The sequence below is a fragment of the Chaetodon trifascialis genome, chromosome 16, assembly GCF_039877785.1.
Source record: "Chaetodon trifascialis isolate fChaTrf1 chromosome 16, fChaTrf1.hap1, whole genome shotgun sequence".
Classification (NCBI taxonomy): domain Eukaryota; kingdom Metazoa; phylum Chordata; class Actinopteri; order Chaetodontiformes; family Chaetodontidae; genus Chaetodon; species Chaetodon trifascialis.
Genome location: NC_092071.1, coordinates 4,856,127 through 4,883,387, shown reverse-complemented (window position 1 = coordinate 4,883,387; position 27,261 = coordinate 4,856,127). Strand labels below are relative to the sequence as shown.

The 27,261-nt window shown below is 42.0% G+C and overlaps 1 protein-coding gene across 3 annotated transcripts in view; it reads left to right on the top strand.

The window, feature by feature from the left end:
- dbn1 (drebrin 1) overlaps positions 1 to 25,371 on the top strand; it is a 104,678-nt gene extending 79,307 nt beyond the window's left edge. Inside the window, exons 2-15 of one of the 3 annotated variants that reach the window (XM_070982514.1) lie at positions 1,030 to 1,085; positions 3,569 to 3,681; positions 7,028 to 7,102; positions 8,802 to 8,945; positions 9,152 to 9,229; positions 10,295 to 10,446; positions 10,879 to 10,936; positions 12,551 to 12,607; positions 13,685 to 13,799; positions 15,920 to 16,048; positions 20,845 to 20,952; positions 21,126 to 21,598; positions 21,678 to 21,777; positions 22,460 to 25,371. In XM_070982514.1, coding sequence (XP_070838615.1) covers positions 1,030 to 1,085; positions 3,569 to 3,681; positions 7,028 to 7,102; positions 8,802 to 8,945; positions 9,152 to 9,229; positions 10,295 to 10,446; positions 10,879 to 10,936; positions 12,551 to 12,607; positions 13,685 to 13,799; positions 15,920 to 16,048; positions 20,845 to 20,952; positions 21,126 to 21,598; positions 21,678 to 21,777; positions 22,460 to 22,515 — 1,714 coding nt within the window. In that variant the 3' untranslated portion in view covers positions 22,516 to 25,371. Of the gene's footprint in view, positions 1 to 1,029; positions 1,086 to 3,568; positions 3,682 to 7,027; positions 7,103 to 8,801; positions 8,946 to 9,151; positions 9,230 to 10,294; positions 10,447 to 10,878; positions 10,937 to 12,550; positions 12,608 to 13,684; positions 13,800 to 15,919; positions 16,049 to 20,820; positions 20,953 to 21,125; positions 21,599 to 21,677; positions 21,778 to 22,459 lie in introns of all 3 variants that reach the window. The other 2 variants (XM_070982516.1, XM_070982515.1) reach the window with 2 other exon arrangements.
- The last annotated feature ends 1,890 nt before the right edge of the window (positions 25,372 to 27,261 follow it).

Sequence of the window (27,261 nt, the reverse complement as noted above, 5' to 3'; positions counted from 1 at the left end):
GGAGTCGACTTCTGCCATTTCTCCCTCTCGCGGAAAGAATCTGATTTGTTATCTGAGGTTAATCAGTTAATGTGTGTTTTCAGCAGAGTCACATGGTCCAAAGCAGCATGGCTGTGTTTTTTGGTAGCTGCAGTGTTTACAGACAACACACTGATGAAGATTAATGTAAAATACTGCTGACGTGTGAGGTGTTGATGTAGGACAGATGGGGTTTTTAATATGGGAAAGCACTTGTTCTGTCACGCTGAACACTTGTTTGAGAGGGATCCACTTAAAATTTTTTTAACTTCTGCCTCTTAACGTTCATGCACTACCACTGTTGTCCATGTAGTAGTGGTTAAATGCACTCACTGTGAGTTGATTTGGGCACAAGAGTATGTTTAACATATGTAATGTATTGTGAATACAAGACTTAAGTCATGCTAGCATCCCTGTGCGGCTGCACTAGATGCTATTATCAACATGCTATATATGGGAACATGCTAACATTATCACAATGACTATGCTAACATGCTGATGCTAGCAGTGCTATAAGCTAAATGCTAATATCAGCACGCTAACATTAGCACAATGATAATGCACAACATTCATGTTTGCCATCTAAGTTTACAATGTTAACATACTAACATTTGCTAATTAGCACAAAACCCATAATTCCCATCAGCCCCTGCTGTACTTTGTACTTAGTGCTAATAAATGTTAGCATCTTAGCACACAAATGAAATTGTGAACATTGTAAACACTACATCTACTAAACATCAGCATGTTAGCATTGTCATTTTCCATTTAGCATGCTGGTGTTAGCCTTGTTGCTTGCAACATTGCTCAAGTTATTAATTGATTTTTAGAACATCTGCAGATGAACGTTTGAGTCATTGTTTAAAATGCTAATCTGGAAAATATTAAAGTTAAATCTGAAGTATTTGTGACTTAAGTCCAGACCTCTGCAAACACAAGCCACATTAAATGCTCATAAAGATGAAACTTGTTTTTTCTGTCTGACTGACACACTCTGTCTCTTTCCTACAGGGCCTTGTACACATATGAGGATGAGAGCAATGATTTGACATTGGCATCATCAGGAGGTGAGTTTACGCTCTTCAATTCAGCACAAGAATTTAATCTCCTGCAAATGGGATGTCTTGCTGTTACTCTTTTGTTAGGTTTTAATGATGGCTGCCTGTTAACATGTTAGCATCATGTGTGTTGTAATTTGCCGCTGCAGATCTATTGTTATTCTGATGAGCTCTGCAGGTTCTGTTGTTGCTTTGGGGTGAAAATTATCATCTCCTTTGTCTCCTGATTGTTACTGAGCCATCCGAGAGCTGAATTCATTATTACTGCAGTTAATGACGCGCTGCATGATCATTACAGTTTAATGAGACTCCTACGTTTGATACACACACATGCAGACGGTCCTCCAGACTGTAATAATATCACTCCATTGTGGCATGTGTGAATTAATACACACACACACACACACACACACACACACACACACACACACACACACACACACACACACACACACACACACACACAGAGTGTATTAGCTAATGCACATAATCCTTATACACTTGAAGGGATGTAGAAATAAAATGCATCATCTATTTCAAATGAATAAATATAGGAAATACATTTGAGATTAAATTAAATTAAGCAGCTGGAGTATAAAATTGTAAGTAAGGTATTTCTAAGGACAGAAAACAATTGTTGTAATTGTGTAATTAAATATATTCACAGTAAAGTTTATGATCTATACAGGAAAAACTGTAAGTTCATAGGTAATAAATAACATGTTCCAATATAATTTGAATATACTGTATACTATAGTTATACTGAGAGGATGAAAACTCTTGAATGTAATAGATGTAGTAGTTTTATTTTAATGTCTCCTGGAGCGTCCTGGTTTATGTTACCACCATCATTTTTGAATTATTCCAGCTTTGTTTCTGGCTCTAAATACAACAACACGTTATCCTTAGCTGCTGTTGCTGTGGAAGAAGAAGCCAGAGGCACAAATCCAGTTGTTGGAGCTAAAAACTAAACATGTCACCATAACTGAAAGTGAACTGATTCAAACTTGACCCAGAATCTGAAAGTGAACTGATTCAAACTGTTTTATCAGGTTTTAAAATCTTAAAGACACATAACAGAATCTGAAGCTCCATGATCTCTGATTTGGATGTTTATGTCCACACACTTATACTGTTGATTTTTTATGTAAAAGCAAGATGTTTTCTGACATTTTTTGTTCATCTTTTGTACTAATGCACTGTGTCTGGAAAGCAAATGGAAACAGACTCAGTGAATAAATGATGATGTACATGAAACACGTGGCTTAAACGTCACTGAAAACATCAGATTTGTGCAGAGCAATGAGGACATTCCTCACATAAATACATGAAACTAACAGAAATGTTTGATTTCCGTCATATTTTCCATATTCTCATAACAGTAGTGAATGAAAATGTGCATTAATTCAAATGTACTTCTGCTGATTTTCTAACTTCAGGCCCCTGAGCACCAAAAAACCTCCTCCTCTTTACAACCCACAGTACATCACTCACTAAGCTACAGCTGCCTTAAGCATTTTAGGTTAGCTAGCTTTTAGCGTATCCTTCTTGCCAATTTCTGTGAATGTTGAGTTGCTGAAGACAGATATAAGCACATTTATAACCACCCAGTCAGTGAATCTGCTCAAATGAACATGGCTGTTTTTGAAGATGTATGTCTCCAGCAGGAACCAATGGGCTTTCAGCAGAGATTCTCAGACAGGAAGTCAGACAGTATTGAGAGATGGACCAACACATTGTTGGTTTTGGTCTTTTCATGGGATTTTTTGTCAATATTAAAAATCTAGAGTAACGGCAGCCTCAAACATGTCTTCATAAGCGTGATAGATTTAGATAAGGAATTGGACACGTCTGGTTATTTCAGTTGATTTGATGAGAACTTATTCTGTGAGTCTAATGCAATCATCAGTGCAGAAGTCCTGAATATAAAAACACAGATCACATGAGAGGAATAAAGTGGAGCTGCTGCCGTGAAGTGTCTGCATCACTAATGCTGGAGAGATGCATGATAAAGAGCCACTTCTGTCAGCGGCGCTCTTACTTTCCTTCATGTCGTCAGTTTTTCCTGAGAGAGCCGTGAATATTTCAGCAGCGACAGAGAGGAAACACAGTTTCTTCATCTGCACTGTAAATCTCAGAGGAATCTGTTTGCCTCCTCAGATCAGAGACCAGTAGACCACAGTCATGTTTGTGTGTTTGTACAAATGAGTGCGTAAACATTTCTGACATATGACATAATGAAGAACAGGATCATAATCCAAAGCTTAAAAGGAGAAGCCGGGAACGCGTCGCTGCTCGTCAGCGTGAAAGAAAAACACAGACAGTGGTGGAAGACGTGTTCTAATCATTTACTTAAGGAAAAGTAGAAATACAACACTATAATGATAATAAATGTTTGTCCAGTCATGGCGGAGTAGAAAGGATCTCTGAAACCTTAAATGCAGACACGACTGTGCTGTATTAGTACTGAGGTCTCTTCTTCTGTGGTGCAGGAGGCGGCCTGGCAGAGATCACGCTGACCTTTGACAACGGCAGGGTGATGTACGGCTTCTGCAGCCTGAAGGAGCCCACCTCCGCTCTGCCACGATACATCCTCATCAACTGGGTGAGTCGTCGGGTGAGGGGCGAGACGGGAGGGGAGGGTGGCGCAGGATGCCAAACACCCCGGGCAGCACGCACACACACACACACACACACACACACACACACACACACTGAAATGTCCTCCAAAGGTATTACAGGAGAATATCAGAGTCATTAAGGGTCACCGCACAGTTTTAATTTAGCTGTTTGTTTAACAAGGACACGCCGTGTCACCGACGTGCAGGACCTGGAACCAGGTCCAATCACAGAGCTGCAGGCTCAGCAAGAAAACTAACAGCAGCAGCAGTTCAGAGCTGCAGAAGTACAGCCTGTGTCCAATTTATTAGGTACGCCTGTACAATCTAATGCAATCCAATGCAACTGCTATTAAATCTATTTCCATCATCCGTTTTTGTGTTATCAGTGAGGTGTTCACTCAGGAGACACTTACAAGCACCTTCATGTAACATCGTACATTGCAACACGACCTTTAACTATGACCTCGGGGATAAATATATAACTGAACTGAAAACTGAACATTATAACGTTCCTAAAGAGAGACCTAATAGCACAGCTGTTGCATTGAATTGCATTACTGTTGATTGCGCAGGTGTTCCTAATAAAGTGGCCACAGTGTAGATGCTTTTGTTGCCACCTACAGGCAAAGAAGATTATTGCTCCTCCAATTTTGGCTCCACCTGCAGACAATGAGGGTTACAACAGCTGCTGTTTTTATGTTTTACATGAAAAACTTCTTATCTTATCTTATCTTATCTTATCTTATCTTATCTTATCTTATCTTATCTTATCTTATCTTATTGCATGGAGTTTTTTTCTGATCTGATCTGATCTGATCATTTTTGTAGAGTGAAAAGTGTAAAGTTGTCTGAAGCTTTATTCCCTGAGGTTTTGTTTCTTTCATTTTTTCTTTTTATGGGTGTGAGGTGATTGACAGGACATATGACAGAACAAATCACTGATATGAGAACATTTAATTAACAAACTGAGGTTAAAACTGAACTTTTCATCCATCGTGTGGCCTTTTATTATCTCAGAGCTCTGCTGGAAACATTCTTCATACCCAAAAAGAAAAAAAATCTTCTGATGGATGAAAAACAAACTCTCCGATGAGTCATGTGGTCCTCTCTCTGATCCAAATTAAAACAATTCATCCAGTGAAGTGTCCACGTCAGCCCCTCCCTCTCTTTGGAACACATTTTACCCACAGATTATAAACTACGACCCACTGATCTGTTGCACGTCGCTGTCGGCAGCACAAAAACAAGCTGCAGTGATGAGACGCTGTGAAGCATTACAGGATCAAGCCTGAAACCTGTGAGAACAAAACAACTGGAAATTAATTCAGTTTTACCAACTTTAAAACTTTCTTGTGACTAATTTGCATTTTATAAACCGACAGAATTGAGAACACACAACCAGCTGGTCCCACATTAAATTCAGATGCTTTTATTTTTGAGTCTTGAGTTGAGTTCACAGCGCACCATTCAAGACTAGCAGTTTTTAATAAAAGCACGGGTCACACCCATCATTTTACAACGAGTGTACGTGTAGAAAGAGATGGAGGAATATTAGCCGTTTGAGCAAATCTGATGAAGATATTTTTATGTCAAGAAGAAGAGAGCCGCCCCATCAGACACAAACAAACAGCATCAACAACAAGACAAACAGAGTGAATGAACAGGGAGATGCTCTGTGATACCGTCTCTGTAGTGTTATACGCTGTGTGCTGTTTGATCAGAGATGCAGCCTGATGCTGTTATGAGCTGTCGCAGAGGTTGAACTTGTGACCTCCATCTTACCAGAGAGAAGTCACCACATCACATGCAACAGAGCCAGAAAAATTAGTCCAGCGCTGACTTCACGATGAAAAGGGGATGTAACAGGAAGAAATGAATAATTTGTGATGTTGGAGCTCATTTAATCGCGGCCAGAGTCGCACAGAGTGTGTAAAGAGCATTTAAGCACAGCCCGAGTGCACCCGAGATAAGATGGATGTTTTACTTTCTGAGCTCGACATCAGCGGCGAGCGTGTCTAACAAGGGAGTGCAGAGACAGGTGAAAAGAGAAAGAGAGAGGTGGAGCGAAACAACCTGCTCTCTGAGAAATGAGGCTTATATGCTGCTAATTTGTTTTGGCAGTCAGGATTATGTTTTTTTTAAAGCAACACACCACCAACACTGCATCCTAGAAATCACACACACTGCAAAAACTCTCCCAAAAACAAGAAAAGCAAAGCAATAAAATGGGAGGAAATATTATTTAAAACAAGCAAAAACATCTGCAAACAGAAAATTTTTAAGAACCCACATTTATCTCGTTATCTGCTGCAGTTATCTTACAAGTGAGATGATCGAATATGAAATCTGCCTGGTACCATGTCTCTTGTTGGACAAACAACAAACATGTATTGATTCGATTTCCCTTTCTGTATTTGCTGTATTTGCTAATATGAGCTGAAGGAAACATAAAAAGAGACATCTCCAAAGCTCCTGTCAGGCTGGCTTTGTTGCCCCGTGTGGGATGATTTTAGCGTTACCTTCCGTGGTCAGTGATTTTAGAATTTGTTTCTGCAAAGATTAAACCAGGACTGTGATCTTTCCCCGGCTTTAAGTGCTGTGTGTTGCCTCAACATAAAAACTGTGATCATGCTATTGCGTATCATGCTATACGGCTATGCTAATTACATATATCTGTGAACATGTTCCAGATGTGAACATTTTGAACTCATCAGATATGTTCTTTAAAAACGTGCTCGCTGTTGCAAAGTAGCAGAAAGCAATAGAAAGCTCCGGTAATTGCACTGAATGGAGACTGAGAGGGAGAAAGAACGAGACATTTGCTGTTTAAATGAGACCGGGAGCAGAGCCAGAGGAGTCCATGATGACGTAACACAGCAACAGTGACAGCCAAAAGAGCACCAGACCGGAGCAAACCAGGCCAAAATGGACAAAGTGGCCAAAAATGTTACACACATAATACACCAAACTGTGCCAAACTGCATGAGAAAGAGTAAAACACACTTCAGAAACACCCCAGCTCTCTCGTCCTTTCTCTTCTCCGGCCTGTCTGATGGATAAAGTGCTTCCGTTTTGGCATTGAGAGATAATTTGCCATGAACTCAGATGAGACGGATCCGTCTCCGTCTCTCTAATTGCTGCTTACTGCGTTTGCATTGTGTCGGTTTGAATGAGCTGTGATTGCTGGATCGCATGACACGACTGTTCAACGACTGAACGTGACCACAGCTGAACGAGAGCCCTGATGAGACCAGGACCGAGGGGGGAACTGTCCTCGGGAGTTGGGCTTGAACGCCTCAGCTAACTTTGGTTCGGTTTTGTCTCTCTCAGGTTGGGGAAGACGTGCCGGATGCCAGGAAGTGTGCCTGTGCCAGCCACGTCGCCACCATCGCTGACTTCTTCCAGGTCAGAACCGCCACGTTATTTCTACGTCTTCCCAAATAAATACTGAAACAACAAGCACACAAATCATCTTTTATGAGGATTTATGTTGTTTTACTGCTGTAGCGATCAGCTGTAGCTTCTGATGGCCACACTGACGTTCATAACTTGCCTCTGGAAATATAAAAAATATGTATAGCTGCTGTTTAAACTGCACTTGCAGTCAGTGGTGGACTAATTGACTAATTGATTATCATTTCAGCTGTGCTTGTATAAAGTGTTAAAACAGTTTTATTTATAAGAAAACATATTTTATAAACTGTTTCATGTGTTTTGTGTGCAAAATCTTAGTAGTTATCTGAACATAGTGAGTGAAAACTACAGTATTTCTGAAATGTGGAGTACAAGTAGAACGTTATACTTGTGCTTAAATGCAGTAGTTGAGTAAAAGTACTCAGTCTGAATCCAGCCGCCGTGTCACCACCACTGGATGTCATCACATCTGAGCTTTGAACCTGCAGCACGAAACAAAGAGCTTCAAAATCTTCAAATCTTTCATCTTGTGTGACATAATGAAGGCGGCGCTGTCGTGAGTATCAGACTCGTGTAATTACATCTGAGACTGCGAAGGCTGGAAACTCAGGAAGCGTCTGTTTCATAATCTGCTTTAGTTTGGTGTCACATGCAGAACGTTTGAATGTTTTTCAACCAACTCTCTGTGGAGCAAGAAGCTACGGCACAGTAAACCTGTAGGAGGATCAAAGAGGAGGAACAAGAGTGTGTGTGTGTGTGTGTGTGTGTGTGTGTGTGTGTGTGTGTGTGTGTGTGTGTGTGTGTGTGTGTGTGTGTGTGTGCGTGCGTGCGTGTGTGAGACAGTGCATGACTAATACCATCTCTTTTTAAAGTAATCTCTCTGAGTTGAATGACAATCCTCTCACCTACCGAGTGTGTGTGTGTGTGTGTGTGTGTGTGTGTGTGTGTGTGTGTGTCATACACAGCACTGTATTCACACCTACTCACCAGACGGAGCGTGTATTTTTGGATTGGTAGAGTAGATAAAAAGATCAAGATTAAAGCATAAGTGAAGATTTATTTTTATATGTGTATGTTTGTGTGTGTGTGTGTGTGTGTGTTCATGGCTGCTGCAGTGTGTGTGTGTGTGCGCGCGCGCGTGTGCGTGTGCGTGTCTGCGCGTGTGTGTTGAAGTGTCATTATTCTAAGTGGCAGCTCTCTCTCCCATCTCTCCCACACAGCCTCGACTTCATCACACTGACGGTGCTTTCAATGACCCTGTTTGGGATAGGACACACACAGCACACACACACACACACACACACACACACACACACACACACACACACACAGTACAAAAAGCCTTTACTGACATAAACACTCTGAATTATGACCCATGATCATCAAATAATAAATTCTGCTGCAGTGCTCTACCAGACATGAGGTCACACTGAATTTGGAAATATAGAACAACAAAGATTAAACTTCAAAAACCACCGATGGAAAGTAACTGAGTACATTTACTCAGTACTGTACTTAAGCACAAAGTTGAGGTACTTGTACTCCGCTAGACCTCAGAGAGAAATACTGTACTTTTTACTGTACCACATCTATCTGACAGCTTTAGTTACTCACCATAAATATATATGTATATTTATCAATATATCTACATATTTGATCCTCTCTCCTCTCTCTCTCTCTCTCTCTCCAGGGGGTGGAGGTTATCGTCAACGCCAGCAGTCTGGACGACATTGAACCGTCAGCCATCGGCCAGCGGCTGACCAATGGGACGGTGGCGGTGGCGAGTCCGGTCCTGAGCCGCCTGAGAACCCGAGATGAAGAACATGGAGATGTGGTACGAAGACGGAGAAAATGAGAGAATATGTAGAAATATGTTTGAGATTGTACAAACATTCAGTATTTTAGTTTCATCCCAACCATTGATTCAGTTTTTTATGCGTGGACACATATTGTCATTGACAGACACTGAAACTCAACCGTTCTTTCTCTCTCTCTTTGTCTCTCTTTATGTCTCTCTCCCCTCTTCCTCCCCTGCTGCAGGGCACAGTGTACGAGAAGACCAACGCAGAGGTGGAGATGAAGAAAATCAATAGAGAGGAGTTTTGGGAGCAGGCCAAGGTAGGTGTGGAGCCGGAGAGAGGGAGCGAGTGAGCGGAGGAAAATTAAGATGGATGAAGGAAGGAAAACTGTCCAATCCTCGACCATTGGTGAAAAACGCTAAATTAAGGGATAATTCTGATTTATGACAGATTTTTACATCAGACAGTTTGGGTCATAATATTTCTGCTTTCAGTGACGGCGTTGCATTAATTTGTTGTTTTTACCAACATAAATGAACCAAAAGTGTACAAATTAGACCCAAATTGTCCTAAATGGGAATAATCCCTGAAGCTATCATTTAGGTTTTCTGAAGAAATATGTAAATAATAGCTAATTTTGGGAAATATACTTGTTTGCTTTCTTCCCAAACTTAGATGAGAAGAGCGACACCACTCTGATTATGTTTATTAAAGCTACAGCCAGCATCTGGTTAGCTTAGCTTAGCACAAAGAGTGTAAACAGGGGGAAGCAGGTAGCCTGTCCAAAGTTAAGGTACACCCAGCAACAACTAAAGCTCACTGACCAACGTCTTGTGTGTTTAATCCATACAAAAAGGTGTAAAAACAGCACATTGCCGTGTGATGGGGGCTAACTGTTTCCCTCTGTTTCCAGTCTTTGTGCTAAGCTAAGCTAAGCTAAGCTAACCTGTGGCTGGCTGTAACCACACAGGCCTCAATCTGAACCAAAAAAGCGTCTTTCCCAAAATGTCAAACTTTTCCGCTGAAACTGATCAGTGAATGCAGTTCATGTGAATCCCAGTTGTGTTTGGAGTCGAGTGAAAGTGAGGAACAAAGTCAAACGTCTGCATCCCGCAGCTGTGTTGCCTTCGGCGCTTTCAAACAAAATGCGAAATGACAGCGTTCTTCGTGGAGCTGCAGGGTGTTCACTGGATCTGCCCTTCACAGCTTCAGAGATACTGTAGATTTCAAACTTCATCAGACAGATAATTCATCGAGAATAAACATTTATCAAGCAAAGATGGCGTTTATTCTCTGGGTCCAACGTCACGAATTAGCTGCTTTTCTGTTTTAAGCAACTATTTCATTTCCGCTGATTTATGTCTCGTTTCTCTGCGCCCTCCAGCGTGAGGAGGAGCTCAGGAAGGAGGAAGAGAAGAAGAAGGCGGCAGAGGAGCGGCAGCGCTACGAGGAGGAGCGAATGGAGCTGGAGAGGAAAGAGCAGGAGAACCGAGAGAGGAGGTACCGCGAGAGGGAGCAGCAGATCGAGGAGCACAGGTGAGGAGCAGATACACAAACACTCGACGTCAGATTGATAAATTAAGAAATGTATTTCATGAATCATGATAATAAATATGTAATTCATTATGAACAAAGCCAAGTAGAAAACATGTCCTTTATAACATACAACACGGCTTATAGGATTTAGAGATGAGCATTTACTTCACAGCAGCGAGCTGTTGACGTTCAGAAGCTCTTAATCACGGCTTTGGGAAACATGTAGAAATGTAAGAAAACACTTTTACAGTTACTTCAGCTCAAAATGGGAGCCTGGTTTGGGTTTGACACATCACACATCACACATTCACGTCACACCCTTTTCCCTCTCTGATCACGTGAAACCTGATAACTTTGGCGTGGAAAATATTTTTCCAGCTCTCAGGAGTGTAAAGTGTCATCTGATGTGTGTGTTTATGTGTGTGAGAGCAGGAAGAAGCTGCTGGAGGAGGAAGAGGCCAGAGAGAGGTTGCGGAACCAGACCATCATTGTAAGTTTCTGTTTGTCATCTCAATACATACAACAGGTACTAAAGAGAGTCAGGTGAGGGACTGAGACATCAGTGTTCATCCTGTTCATCGTATCTGCATTCATAGCTTATTTACAGATCGTCCCTCGATGGACTGTTTGAGTGATTGCAGACGAAGTGAAGACGTGTTGTTCAGGTGTCTTTTCTGCTCCCTCTGCCCATCAAAACCATCACTTCCCTTCCCAAATGTCCACGAAGGCGTCGTTTGCACGCCTACAGTTTTTGTGCCGGAGTCACGCTGCGACACAGAAATGAAATCAATTTGCGAGACAGTGGGGTTTGTTTTTGAAGAGAGTGATTATGCGCCGTGTGTGTGCCTCACAGAAGTTTAAAGTCTGGCAGGGACAGTTTATTCTGTGTATGTGTGTGTGTGTGTGATTTATTTTGACAAGCGCACATAAAACTATTAGAACATCCTTTAATCAGCTCCCTGCTGCGTCGTAGCACAGCTGTGATATTTCAGATAATCTGCTGAACGTCTTACGCTCTGTCCTGGTGGTGAGTTCATGCACGGCAGTTTCTTAATGATGGAAGGGGGAAGAAACGACGGGGCTGCTTCTCCACATGATAACATCCAGAGGAACCACGATCCTGCAACCATGCAGAGAGCTGAGTCTCTGACTGATATCATACACCTTTAAACACCTTTGTCTGAAACATGGAACTGTTTGTCCAAAGAACTGCAAATGCAACTGTTTTACTTGAGCTTACATGAGCAAATTAAGCTGCTCTGAGGACATTTTATCAACAAGTTGACAAAAATGAATGTTTTATTTCAGATCTTTTTGTCCCACAAAAGGAAAAAAAGGAAAACTGCAATACGAAGAATAAAGATTGTAAAACCAAAATGTTTGAAACTTGAACCTGCCGCACCAGATTAAATTGGCAAGATACCAAACTTGTTAATAAGAGATCAAAGATTCTTTTCACACGGTATCTGCAGCTCTCGTCTTAAAGGCATTAAATGTTAGAACCTGTTCTAAAATCTTAATTTGATTCACAAAAGTCTATTTTTCTGGTCTTCTGTTGGCAGTAATATGAGTTAAAAAATGCGGGTGGGAGATGTTACACACTAAACTAAACGGTGGGTTGGGTGGATTGTGCTGCAGGAGGCTTTTTAATCATCAGTTAGACTGAAACTGTAAATGTCACTACTGCAGCTGCAGCGGCAGGAAGCTCATCGTCTCGTAACGCGTGGAGATTTTTAGCAAAAACTTCAATGAAATTCAATGAATGATTCACTCTCAAATGACTAATCCACCCCTTCATTTCTGCCTCTAATTCAGGTCATTTTAATTAATTATAACATTAGAAATCACTGTTAAACACTGCTGGGAAGTATTGGAAGAATGTGATTTAATAATAGTTTTCATTTTTCATGCTTGGGCCGCTACGATCATGAAACGGGTATTAAACTTATTTCTCTTTGGTATTAAAACTAATAATATGTTGTCAGAAAGGCTGTTCCACCAAATGCAGCTTACACTGGTTAGATCACCTGAGACATCTTTTTCCCTGCTTTACACTGAAATCCTAAAAGTCCTGTTCAGCAACAAGTTTTCTTCTTCTCTGCAGGCAGCAGTGCCGAGCATCGAGGACCTCAACTTGGACAAGAAGGAATCTGAGGTCGAGGTGAGTCTCAGACAAACAGCATCAAGAGAGACTTCAAGACTAAAGAAAAGACAACTTCTCGTTCATGTAAAGGTTAGAGAAATGAAAGGGAATAGACACGAGTTGAAATAACTGAAGAGAAGGTGATCACAACACACAAACATATGTATAAAAAGGGGTTTTAGGAGTTGGTGAATGGATGACACAGATCAGTTTTGGAAAGTTCAGGAGTGCTGAGGGGAAGTTTGACGAACTGGAATAATCCAGTTTTATCTCTGTGAGGCAAAACTGTTTTATTAGATCAGTCTGGTCATTATTAGAAATAAAGAGGGACTGATGATCAAATCAGCTCTAAACAAAGACTCACCCTACAGACAGGAACGTACCTGCTGCTGCACTGGTTTAAGCAGCAACAGATGGATGATGGCTTTGTGTGGACAGCTGAAGGATAAAAGCAGGAGGTCCGCTGATATTCAGTGTGTACGAGAGCAAAGTTACTCCAGTCTCAAGCTTTTGCTTCTACTCAAGAAGACATTATCAGTTTGATCTCTGTTCATTTGCTGGTACTGGCTGGTACCAAACTGCTGATGTTTCCGTCATCATGTCAGTTTTAGCATTTCATTTTCATAATCCAATCCACTTCACACACACTTTCACAAACCAAACATCTGTGCACCAACCCTCCAAACCACCTCCTCCTGCCAAGTTCACCCCCAAACCCTGCCCTCCATTCCCGAGAACCTTCATCTTCCACCATTTTCTCCATTTTTCTTATTGTTTGAGGTCCGGCTGGTGCTTGTAATTAGATCTTCTTGTTGCACTCTCTTCTTCTGCAATGATATAATGATTTTCTGACTGGAGACCTGGCGCCACCTACTGCTTATCGCAATGAACCAACTCCTAATAACTCGCTAAAATTTGATTCAAACTTGCGATGCATTTGGATTAAACTCAGCTGGTGAAGATAATGAACTGTCCTTCAGACTGTATCTGTGTATCTGTGTGTGTGTGTGTGTGTGTGTGTGTGTGTGTGTGTGTGTGTGTGTGTGTGTGTGTGTGTGTGTGTGTGTGTGTGTGTGTGTGCGTGTGTCTTTCCAGGAGGCGAAGGCCATCATCGCTCAGCGGGCAGGAAACCCCAGAGAGTTTTTCAAGCAGAAGGAGAGAGCCATGACCATCAGTGTCGACACCTCGCCCGTCTCCGTCCACAGGACCGGTAAACACTCCAAAACTTTTTAAAGACCAGACAGCAGAGAAGACTCAGTTTTGCGCGAGCTGTGAAGTCTGAGGCTGTTATCTATTCAGAGCTTTATGCTAAAATATTTGTGGGACTATCGACTAAGCAAAAAGACCCAGAGCAGGAACGCTGGGTTCATCTTTCCATCCGCCGTCTTAAAGCTTTGAAAACAGGACAGGAAACATTTTAATGCTACAGGCAGCTGAGCAGCCATCAAATATGGGGTTTAACAACATATTCTACTCAGAAAACATGTGTATTTTTAAATGAATATCCCAGGTTCACCCATTCATGCCTTATTATTACTGATTTTTCAGGCGATGTCCAGTAGAGCAGGACTTAACAGTTTAGCATCCACTGGTTTGATGTGTTTAAATCGTAGGAGAGTAGAAGCATAAAGTGGCTTTGACAGATGTGGAGATGATCAGCTGAAGGACCTGAAAATGAAAGTGCTTGACTAAATGTACATTACTCTCCACCTGTGGCCACCGATGTCCAGCTGAAGGTGCAGAAAGTTTCAGTTTCCTGTCCTGGTTGAGTGTGATGGACAGATGATGGAGGCTCCAGGGGTGGAGGATGAAGGGAGTGGGTGGGTGGATGGGTGGCTGAGGTCGGTGGGGGTGGGGGTGAGGCTTCATGAATCATTACCTACCAACACAACATTAATCACGCTCAACATCTGCTCAGCTGCTGCGTCCTTAGAACCAGATGTGAAATGCTTCGTTTTCAGAGATTTGTCTTGATCGTGAAAAGGTGTTTGAAAAAGATTTAATGACCGACAGGAAAGAGTCCACGTCTTCTCGAGGAGTCCACGCTGTAAAACCACCAGACAGACGCTTCTCTCGCTGTTGGACGGCGACTGTTTGAGCCTCGCTTTTCAATGTGAATTTGATTTTAATTTTGTTGTTCGTCTGCAGCATTAGTGTTCGTCATAATCTCAGTGACGAGGGTGTAATTTTCACTCGGGACTGCTGGAACACGTCCCCCTCATTTATGTGTCCCTGTGTCATGGTGATTTTCTCCCTAAAATATCCTCAGACTGCCCAGCAGTCAAAATCCAGTTGTTTACTCAATGAGCTTTGCGAGCAGTACAAAGAGCTGTACACCATTTGGTGCCCTGGGTTTTGCCTCTCAGGCTACATAGCTGTATATACTTGCTGAAGTTTTGACCTCATTGGACTTTTTCTTGTCTCTGTGCAGCTTTGACGTAGACGAAGCTGTGCCAGAAATCAAATCTCTACTCTGCACGAATGCATGAATTGAACATGAGACAGTTAAAGTCCATTGCTCTTTATAGTAGAGATGCAAATACACATTTATCTATCATTATCAGGTCCCTGTCAAATTAAACATGATTTTAAATATTCTAAGTCCATTAACCATTTTTTGCAGGGCGGCCATTATTTTATCCCATAATTTCATCAGACTCAGGAGATTCATGTCATGCAAACACTTGACATTTATTTAATTTGTCTGAAAATGATGTTTCCTTTTTCGGGGATTCATTATTCAGAAACAGGAATGTCAAATTAGACGCGTGAGGATAAAAACCAACGAACTCCGTCAACATTTCATTTCTGCCTAACTGCATGCTGTCAGTCAGTGTGTTTAAAGCCACACTAACCACTTTTCTTTCCTTCTCTCCTCTTTTTTTTCTTTCTTCCTGTCTTTCTTTCGCTCCTCGCCGGGTTTCTTCTGCTCTCGTTTGTGTTCACCATCCTCTCTCCTTCTTATTTCACTCACTTCTCCGTTTATTTATTCACCCAATCCTCTGCTCTCTGTCATCTCTGATTTCTCCATTTTCCTCCTCCTCCGTGTGTGTCTTGTTCTTCTTCATGGGTTTCCACCGGAGTCTGTGCCTTTCCCACAATCCTCTTTGCTTCTTTCTCCTCTGGGCCTGAACTTCTTGTGTCTTGACTCTGACCTCTCCTTCCTTCCCTCCACTCTCCCCCCTTTCTTGCTTTTTGTCTGTCTTGTCTTCCTGTCTCGTCCACATCTCTCTGTCCTGCTGCGTCGCCTCGTGTCTTTTGTTTGTCTTTGTGTGTTTGAATCTCCGTGTTCGGCTGCGTGTGGCTGTGTGTCGCCCCCCCGACCGCCAGGCCGTTTGGACAGCCCGTTCTTGAGGCAGCAGCACAGTCCCAGCAGCCCCAGTCCAACCCCCCCACCGCGGGGCGCGTCGCCCCTCCGCACCCCGCCACACGCACGGACGCAGCCCGCCGCTGCAGCCGGTAGGTACAGCACATAACCGATAAACAGCAGAAGAAGAAGACCGATGGACACCAGCAGCTTGGTCGAACATCTCTCCTCCACAAATACAGAGGCTGAAGTAACATGATGTAGTAATGGAGGGTGAAGCTGCATGTGAATTCAAAATGTAAGCAACTAAGACAAAAAGAACATTTACATACGCACTAACATCCCATTCTTTAGTCTTATTCTGGTTTTGATCATGTTCTAGACTCCATGTTGACATAAAACACAAGTAATCTTGTTATTCTTCTTCTTGTATCTCATAAAATCATCCTACACATAGCAAGACTCACAGTTAGAAGAGTTTGATGAATCGACTTAGAACATTTGTACGATCAAACCTCTGAGAAAAAAGGTAAAAAAATGTTCTTCCATGAGGCCTCAAAACCAGAATAAGGTCTCATCCAAGTTTACAAAACCAGGACGTACTGTAATAGTTACACTCACAAACACAACCAGAAAACTCTAAAACCTGATCACATCAGGATCCTAGAGTCCAGACAAACCTCCACAGAGAGTCTGAAAAATTTCCACTTTGAATTGAGGATGAGAGAGTTACAATTACACAGCATTTCCATTAATGAGGAATCAGTGTGAGGTGCATTTCCACCTGTAGCAGAGGTGATTATCATGCTGAGAAGGCAGCAAGGCTTCCTCCACACTTCAGCCGCTAACACTTAACAAACAGAAGCACATGTGACATTTGAGGCTAGCTGTTAGCTTGGATCAGATCACACTTCATCATTTAGATTTTGTTTCCAGCATAAAATGTTTCTCAACTAACAAAAAAAAAACCTATTTAAGTACAGCAGCAATTAAATGATGCCTCTCAGGCCAACATTAGCTCACATGCATTTTCATCATGTCAGTTTTAAGATTTTATTTTCATAATCCCCTCCTCTTAGCACAAACACACTTTCACAAGCCACACATCTGCGCACCATCCCTCAAAATCACCTCTCCTGCCAGACCCTGCCCTCCGTTCCCGACAACTTTCGTCTCCCACCGACTTCTTTACTTTACAAGTGCCTGATTCTCATTTTAAAATTCTGAAAGTCCGATATTTTAGATTTTTCTTCTCGTCAGCATCCCATAAAAATACCAAAACCTTAAAAAGAGACACGATTTGTGAGTTGTTTTTTATAATTTACATCTTCAGGAGGAACCAATGGGCTCAGAGCTGACAGCCACAGACAGGAAGTCAGACAGCACTGAGAGACGGACTAACGTGTTGCTGGTTTTGGTCCTTTCATGGGATCTATTGGCGATAAGAACAATTTCATCTCCTTCAAACTCTAAAGAAGAGCAAGAATCCTAAAATATCAAGTCAGAAATGACAACAAACGCTGGCCTTGCTACTAGTTTTAGCATCGATGCTAGCTGTCTGTACTGTGTCCCACCATCAGATCTTTTTGTTGTTGTTTACCAAGATTGTTGATATCAAACCCGTCTCATAGCTCACCGTCTTTTGGGCTTGTGCACTTGCTACCTTCCCATTAAGCTAATGAGCTAACACCAACATTTCGCTAACTGCTGAATAGACAAAAGAATAACCTTTTATGGTTGTAAACCATAAAGCTGTTTGTCGGTTTGTGTGATAGATGTTGAGTCTGTCGTCCCCTTGGTCTCCATCCTTTAGATGTCGTCCAGTCAGCTGCTGATGTGACATTATTTTTGTGAATCTTTGTGTTTTTTCCTGATGTTTTATGGTTTGAATTAGCATCAAGCTAACTTCTCTCAGGGATAAAGAGGCTGTTACTTTAACTGCAGAATCTCACTGGTTTTCTTTCACCTCCTTCTTCTTCTCATCCTCGACCTCTCGCGTCTGATCTTGGACGGCATCACCTCCCTGCACACAAACACTCAAATACACACTCCTGCTGCTGCTTTAATCCTGACCGACTGACCAACCTGTGAGTGTCTGTGTGTGAATGTGTGTTTGTGACGTTGTCGAGCCGCCCGCCGGCCGCCACCGCTGTCTGTCGGGCTTTGACTGAATGTGGATCTTTGCTCTTTGACCTCAGTGGAGTTGATCTAGTTGTCATTCTGTTTAAAGACCATAACAGTGATTTTAAATGTTTTACACATAGACTGTATAATAAGTGGACAGAGCTTCCAGATCTGAAAAGTGACGCCAATGCAGAAGTGCCCTAAACCTGCATTATTTCTAATGGCCAGCAGGGGGTGACTCCAGTGGATGCCTGTTGAGTTTATGATCTCAAACTGTACTTTCAAGCCTTCTGCGATAAAAGATAATGTTAATTTGCATCAATGTAAAGTTGAAGCAGTCCTCTCCAGCTTGACCTTCTTGTCCAAATATGGTCCCTTCTGGCTCCAAAAAACCAAGATGGTGATGGCCAAAATGCCAGACTCGAGGCCTCAAAACGCTAGTCCACAAACCACTGGGTGGCATCGCAATGGCTATGTCCACTTATACAGTCTATGGTTTGAACCCATTAAAAACAAGTATCAAACACCTGACATCACTGCAGACCAACTTCTAGAGCACATCATGTTTTTTAGATAGACTTTCATTCTTTTAAGAAACCTTTGATGTCCAAGACTTTACAAATCACCTGACAGACAGTTAAAAAAACAAGGAAGTTGTACAAAGTTTTGCAGCCAAGTGCTTCAACCAAGACGGGTTTTTCCAAACAGTTCTCACAACTGCAGAACCAACGACAACTATGAACTTTAGCAAAACATCTAGGCAACTAAACAATTAAATGCTTATTCACTTGAATGGTGAGTTCACAAATAGATAGCTTTGGTTTATCTGTCAAGGTTTTGAGATATCTTTCTGCCTGCACACTAATGCTATGGAGGTGAATTATGGATTTTTCACAACCTTTAGAAATGACGGATCCCTTTGCTGTGGACTGGGTCAGTTTCGTGTAAGATCAGTCAATGCTGGGAGCACCTCAAACAAAAATCCATTTATCTCCACTGTAACAGAGGTGGGAGGCAGAAATCTCAAAACTATGTTGTTAATTTTAATTATTAATATGTTGTTTTGTGAGAATCAAGACTTGGAAAATGGTCATCAAGAATGTAGTTAGTGGGCATTCAGACCACCTTCATGGTCTGCAGTGTGTGTTATTGCATGTCTGCAGCTGCAGTAATAGCAGATATTATGCTGGGTGGGCAAAGAACCAGTTCATCCCTTTCTTGAGTGACAGCTGACAACAAAGACAGTCCTTTCTAAATTCAATCTGTTCTTTAATATAAAAGCGTATTGACAATTTTCTAAACTGATTTCCATCGTCAGTTTTTGACCCCCAGGTGAATTGGAGAACCCACCCATGCAAGACCCCACTGAGCTGGATGTGATTTGTCATTTCAACATCTCAGTCAGCCGTTTGTTTCCAGTCAGCGCGACTCTGTCGTTCTTCATCTGTGCTTTATTGTGTTCGTGTCCTGTGGGAAGTCTCAGAACAGGACGTCTGGCGTTAACAAGCATGAAATCATCCAGCATCTGAGAAACAGTGACGTTTTCGTGGTGGAAGTGATTCTCTTGATCGTGACCGACGCTGTGTTGATGTTTGTCATAATGACTAGTATTCCTGGATGTGGTGTTGGCATTGTGACTGTGACTCACCCACAATGTGATCGCATTGATGGCTTAGTGATGAATGTTCATGCAATATCTGATGATTGTTCAATGAGTGGCTGGATTATAGTGATTGTGTCCTAGTTTTGGTGACAACTTGCATGGGATCCTTGTTGGACTAAACCACTCTACTATTCACCATGTGTGCTATGGTGTCACATGACAATTCAGCGTCCTGCACTGCAATTCAGAGACAGGGTTGCAAAGTCTCACATGTTTGGCATGTGATGTTTGCTTCCAGGCATTGTCTAGTGATATCCAAACAAATGTCAGTCAAACCAGATAAGATAAAGAGACAAAGCCAAGAGTTTACAGCCACGCTAGCGGCTCTGTGAGGCTGTACAAACACAGTGATACCTTGTGCTAAATGCTAACATGCTCAAGTAAAATGTCGGCATACAAATTAGCACTAAACACAAATTACAGCTGAGGCTGATGGAAATGTCATTCGTTCTGCAGGTATTTGATCATAAACCAAAGAAGCTAGCTAGATGAAAAGTCAGTGGGTCACCAGAGTCACTAGGATTCATCCACTGGGGACCAAGAATGTCTCAACCAAATTTCATGGTAATCCATCAGATGCTTGTTGAAATATGTCATTCTGGATCAAAGTGGTGAACTTTGCAGACTGACATACCTTAAGCCAGCTGCTAGCGTGGCTAAAAATAAAGCTGCAACAGCTTCTACACTTTCTTACCTACCACACTCTAAATGTCCATCAAAATAAAACCTTTAATGTGATGGAGTCTGACACAGCCGGGTGATGTCACCAACACAGGACCTTTGAATTGCTGAACAGTATTTGAGATGCGAGCAGAGGTTCAGAGGTCTGTTCTGTGTCTGTCTGTTGGTCGTCTGACAGCAGAAGTGATGTGATGGCTGTGATCTCATGCACTGTCATGTTGAAGTAACACAGGAAGTGACCGAGGAGGTTAGAAAATCAGACAGCTTTACAGATTTGAAGCTTCCTATTAGCATCATTTGAGTCAGGATACATTCATCATTCATAGTCAAGCAGCAAGCTTCTGTGTTAGTTCAACACATCTGGTTAATAAGTGTTATTCTGTTGTTCTGGGGGATTTTGGTGAAGACGTTTTCTCTGTACCTTTTCGATGTTGTTGCTCCATTCTGTTCCTGTAGGGGACGACGATGTTGACGATGAAGCGAGCATAGAGCGTAACGTGGCCGCCGTGTCGCCCATTCCTAAAATAGTCACCACGCCCATTAAAGAGGACTTCAGAGACGACGACGAGGAATGCAGAGACGAGTGGGGTAAGAGTGAAAGTGAAATCAGTGTCCTCAGGCAAAGGTAACAGGCACCCAAACCTAGCCCGGTTAACGTAGATGTTTTGAGCTGCATTTCATTACATAACACGGTGACAGACTGAGTTTAGATGAAACATAAACTATTATTAAATTACCATTTTGCCTGTTTTCTCCTTCAGATTCGGTGCCAAAGCAGGAGCAGAAACCGCCGGTCCAGGAGTCGACACCCACCAAGCCTGTGCAGAGCGTCGCCCCGCAGGCCCGCAACGCTAACTTCTCCGTGTGGGAGTCCGGGACAGACAGCCTAGTCGACCTGTGGGACAGCAGCTCCGGCGCTCCTCCTCCCACCCAGTCCTCCAATCTGGTGGACCTGATGGGTGACGTCCCCGGCGACGACGTCCCCCCCAGCAGCGCAACCGCGAGCGGCAAGCCTCAGCCCCTCCTCAGCTTCGATGAGATGATGGACGGGACTCTCTGCTCGGGCACGGGCGCCGAGGACGACCCCACCAGTCTGGTGGACGTGATGGCCTCGGACCAGATGACCCTCAGCTACCAGCATGCACTGCAGCATGCATCCGGGGAGAGGCAGGAGCTGGATGATGGACAGCTGCTGATGACCAATGGGGAGATGCTGCTGAAAGAAGGGACTCAGGTCAGACAGGTTAATGCAGCTGCTGTGGATTCAGCTTTCTCTCTTTTTGTCTGTTAATAGTTGTTTTCTCTCTGAACAGGCGAGCGAGGGCTATTTCAGCCAATCACAGGAGGAAGAGTTTGGCCAATCAGAGGAGTCTTCAGCTAAACCTGCACCGGTCTTTTATAACAAGCCACCAGGTGAGAAATTTATCTGGGGAGAAAATTGCTGTAACTTCTGTCGTAGTTTACTTCAACATCAGGCCTATTTACTTTGAACATATTTATTTATTATTCACTCCTTCTCATCTTGTTAATGCAAACTCAACACTTCCTCCATGTTTGCCTGCAGTCTTGATAAATTCAGCGCACAAATGTTTCAAATTAAAAGTTCTAGCAGCTCAATATGCAAAGTCGCTCCCTTTCCTGGTAGGCTTTTATTGTGCAAAATTTGCAAGAAGTGTCTTGTTGTGTTGATGACATCTGGATTGGTGGATTGGAAATAATAAATGAATGAAAACTCTATTTTAATTTTTACCAATGTGAACATCTGTCAGTGGTTTATGGTCTTTTTTAGTGACTGGGCTTTAATTTTTCATGCAGGCAATCGCTGTTATGTTCATCTCAGCCGCTATTTGCATTTAGAATTTAATTAAGGCCTCAAATTTCAGCCTTGGTTCAGTTTGACTCAAAATGTCTCACATATATTGAGGCTGTAGTTTGTGGTGCTGTTGGATTGTATTGTGTTATACTGGCAGGTGTGTCTATTATTGTGTCCACCCCTTTTTTATGAATGTGAGTAGACAAAATAACAGAAACAGTCAAACACATTATCATACCAGGAATCAAACGTGTGTGTGTGTGTGTTCATGTGTGTGTGCAGAGATTGACATCACGTGCTGGGACACGGACCCCGTGGTCGACGATGACGATGACTAAGCGGCCAATCAGACCCCACCATCGGACCAAGAGGAAGTAGGAAGTGCGCTTCATGAAGAAACAGATTTTTTTTCTAAAAAACAAAACGCAAACAAACAAAAAAAAAGTAATAATAATAACAAATCTTGCATCGAAACTACTTCTGTATTATCTTTTAGAGGGAAAGAAAACAGTAGCCACCGATAAAAGGGTTTGAGTTATCGTTAAACTGGTTTGAAGGCTCAGTTATGGGTTTTTTCAGTGTGTTTGTTATTTTATTTATTTTTTCTTTTTTTTTTTTTTTTTTTGCTATGCACATGTAATAGCTGGGAGCGGTGGACTTTGTTTGTGTAAATCATTTATTACACATTAACGTAGCGCACTGCTGCATATTAGAGACAATGAAGCCCAGTGTGTGGCAGGCAGCCGACACATCTAGTCTGTAGTGCTTTAATAACACCCTATAAACTAATCATTACAGCTGCCATGTATATCCTCACTGTTTCTTTTCTTACCTCTCTCTCACCTCCCTCCTTCCTTCTGCCTTCCTCCCAAAATATTCACCTCTGCAAGTCAGTTAATCTTGTCTTTAGCCCTCACTTTATTGGGAAAAAAGGTGACATATTCTATTTATTCTGGTGTATTTGAACGTCTTTCGCAAACAGCTGAAGGGACTCTGTGGAAATCAAACCTATTCTCAACATGAAATTCCTGACACAAGTCAAATTTTGGCTCCTTTTTGACCTTTTTCACTCCTTTTGTATGATTTTAAGACTGAATTCAAGATTAAATGGCTTGTAAATCTGGTCGCTTTTTTCAGTGCACTTTTATTTCTTCCTCGTGGATGAACTGCAGCTTCTCAATCAGCCCTCCCCTCTGCTTCCATGAAGTGCATCATTTTTACCCCACTTATATATTTACACGAGCAGAAAAAAGATTTTTTTGCATCTAATCTAGATGAATATACTGTAGATATTTTTCCAAGTGTTAACAGTTTTTTAGGAGAGTTCGGCTTCGTGGTGATGAACATGAAGCCTCCTTCAGCTGCACAGTATAAAAGAACACAACGAATCCTTTGTACGGTTCTTAGTCCTCTGAAATTTCTCTAAAGGCTAAAAATGAGAAAAAGTTCCCCCCAGGTCCTTCATTTTTGGACAGCAGCCGGCACAGTTCCTCTTCAGAGCCAGGGAGGTTTAAAAAAATGAATTTTAATCTTTATTTCCTGCAGCTGCTGCAGATGTTAGATCCCGGATGACAGAGGGAAGCTGGGATGAAACCACTGGGAACAAACATGGGTCACACGATGCTTGCAAATCTTTTTTGTCGTTGTTGTTTTAATCTGCGCGGAGAACCAGATTTGTCACCCCACTGCTGATCTGATTGTGTCAAATCGTAGTGTTAATATTAATAATAGACACTGAGCTGCGGAAACAGAAACTGTAGAAACCTGCGAGGAAGGAAACATACAAAGCTCATAACGAATGCAAGCAAACAACAATACATTCACTGTTAGAAAATCATAGCAAAGGGTTTTATTTACCAGGCAAGAAACATCTAACAAAAGACACCATTGAGTTGCATTATGGGAATTGTAGGATCTACTGTTTTTAGCGCTCATATGAGGGACTGACTGACTCAAGCACTGTACTTCAGTACAAATCTGAGGTACTTGTACTTAACTTGAGTGCTTTTTATACTTTTACTCCACTCCATTTATCAGACAGCTGTCGTTACTTATAGATTCAGATTTTACATTGAAAACACAGATATGATATGATGACTTCAGTACTTCTAAATAAATTAACTGGAGTATTTTTGAAATGTGGTTTTGTTGTTATAAATATAGGTTTTTAAGTGCGTCTTAAAACTATTCTCACAAGATCAACCGAATCTAAAATGAGGCCTCGGCAGATAAAATCTTTAGTACTGTGTTTCCTCTGTGTTAATATTCCTCAGCCGTGCAAATGCTGGAGGCACAAAGAGGAAACTCTGCAAGCAAGTTGACACAGAAAAGGAAGGAATCTGTTCATAATCCAGCAATTACAGCAATCAGTAACCTCTGAGCAGCGTGTGGGCATGTAAGCGCCTGAATCCTTCCTCTGTTACAACCTGGGACCAAAAGTTAGCAGACGCTGCAGCGTGAAGGTCTGTGAGGCTGAAACCAAGAGATGCTGAGCAGAAACTGAAACGTGCTCAGTTTTTTTAAATGCAGTTGCAAACATCTGTGCAGGTGCAGGCGGATGGACGAGCCCACGAACAGCAGAACTTTTCCAGCTTTCTTTGAGGAAACTTTCCTGGTTCTCCGCGCAGCTCGAAACTCTAAAAGCAGTTCTTAAAACTCTCTGACCCTCGCCTGCTGCCTGCTTTTGTTCTGTGCCAATGCAAAAAGCGCCAAATGCGTTTCATTTTTTATTTTTTATTGATGTGATGTTTAGTTGCCCTGGAAACTGTAGAGAGAGGCGGGGCGGGCTGAGACGGGAAGTGTGTGCGTGTGTGTGTTTTTAATACCTGTCAAAAAGTGTGCTAGAATTGATTTTCAGGACCTTTTTGAATATTAGCAACGACAGTGTTAGTCTTTTTTTGCTGTAAATTCCTGTAGAAAATAAAAACTCCTAGGCAATAATAACACCTGTGTGTGTGTAGAGCACCTGGATACTGTGTGTGTTCACCTGACAGCGTCTCACACGCGTCTGCGGATTATTTGGCTCGTTCGTTCACACACCAGCTGATCCTGGTGTGGGACCCGGTTTGATTTATACCTCTGCATGATCATGATCAGGGGACTCGAAGAGGACGTGCTCACATCCAGCATTCACTCACTAATATTAAATCCTGTAAAATGAGGCTCCATTAGTAAATAAATATGCAACTTCTTCATTTTATTTTCCCATTTTGTCTCATCATTCATAACTGTGTCGCCCAGTGAGGATTCACCTGGTGATTTTCAGGTTAATCTTGGTGTAGGTTAATCTGGACTAAATGTGGCTGAAAAGCATCTAGATTTCTTTTTTCTTTCATTTTGCTTTTCGTCCAGGATTTTTCTGACGTCATTTAGTCTGATGGACAAAAAGCTCCATTGCGATCTATCGAAGCACTGCAAAAACAGCCCTCCAAAACAAACAAAAAAAAGGAATGAAATTGAGGAAGTAATGCTTAAAGTAAATCAAGAGAACAGAAAAAGTTCACTCTCCAAGTAAAATGATCTATTTTCAAAGAAACCACAGGCACCTTAAACGTAGTGGCACCAGAAGAATAATATAAAAAGAATATTTGTTTGGATATGAAGACTTCAAGAAAGCAGTTTAGCACTTCTCTGTTGATCAAACATTAAGTTCCTCAGAACCAGCTCTCAGGAACAAGTTCTAATGTCTTATTAAGACAATTAAGGACAAAAAAGCTTCAGAAACAGGTGAAATGCTCTGACATGAAAACTACCTATTCAGAAATATCAAGCACATTTCGATTTCAAACAAAGCAAGCGAGTCCAGCTGCCTTTGGAAGCATATAGAAGTACTGTGACCTGGATGAATGAGACTCTTCACAGACGTATTGGATCAGAGGAAAAGCTCAAACCACTGTGACCTGCACAGAGGCGCTTGTCCATTTTACGAAAAAACATTATAAGAGCTTAATTTTTCTTGTGGTTCACATCTCCACCACTAGATGACGCCACTGTATTTGCTTTTCCCTGCTGGACTCTGAGAGGATGTTTGTTTCCTCTGACAGTAAAAGTCACAGAACATCTGTAACCTCTGCAGCACTTTTCCTTCTGCTGATGTTCAGAGTAGATTTCTTCCTGCAATTCTCCCAATCATGACCCCAGATTGTCATTTTCTTACCTGCCAGAAAGTCTAGTCAGGCAGAGAGGAGCAAACCTTTAAGCAGAATACTTCCATGTAGCTACAGCGTTAATGTCTGCCAGCCTCTAAAAAGCTTGTTTCAGACTGGAGTTTAACCCTCCATTCATCTGTTTTTCCACCAAGGTGCCATGAAAATGACCTTGAGGTCTGTTAAATCTGATCGTTTTTAATTTGTTACTCATCATTACAGCATGATTGACAGGTTCAGAGCAGCGTGATTCACAGCTGCAGCTCTTCATTTCAGCTTCAAGGTCCCACATGACTCAGAGTTCATGATGATGTGTTTTAAACCTGCCACATTTATCAGACTGAGATATTCTTTATTTTAAAAGTTTAAAGACTTAAGGATTTTACATGCAAACACCTTGACCCTTGACAGCTTCTCTCATTCAAAGGTAAAGAGACCCTCAAGAATACTGGATCATCACTGTGATGATGATGTTGGAATAACAGAGTGGAGTTCTTCCTCTTGTCTGTGTGCTGTACGCGGCTAGAGAATAAAAACCTTGAAAGTACATAACTTACAAGGTGGGAAAAAACAACATTTTTATGGTCAAGTGAGAGCTTGAGCCTGTTTTTATGGTTTTGACTCGATTTTACTGACGCTGCAGTGGCAGGGAAGGAAAATCCAAAGCTGCTGTACAAACGTACACGATGGCGCCTCCAAACGCAAGTATCCCTCCAGCACTGCCGGAGGAAAACTGAATAAAATGAAGACAAAGAGCCGAAGTGGGGATTCAGGTATGTGCCGAATTCACAAGAGGGGACAAATAATTAAGAATTTGTCAGGCAGTTTTTAAAAAAGTTGATAAGTGTTCCCCTAAATCAACATTTTCGCGATTTGTTAAGGGACTCTGGGGATTTTCGCTACAGGCACCAATTGCAGTTGCTGTTTTGGTAAAATTTA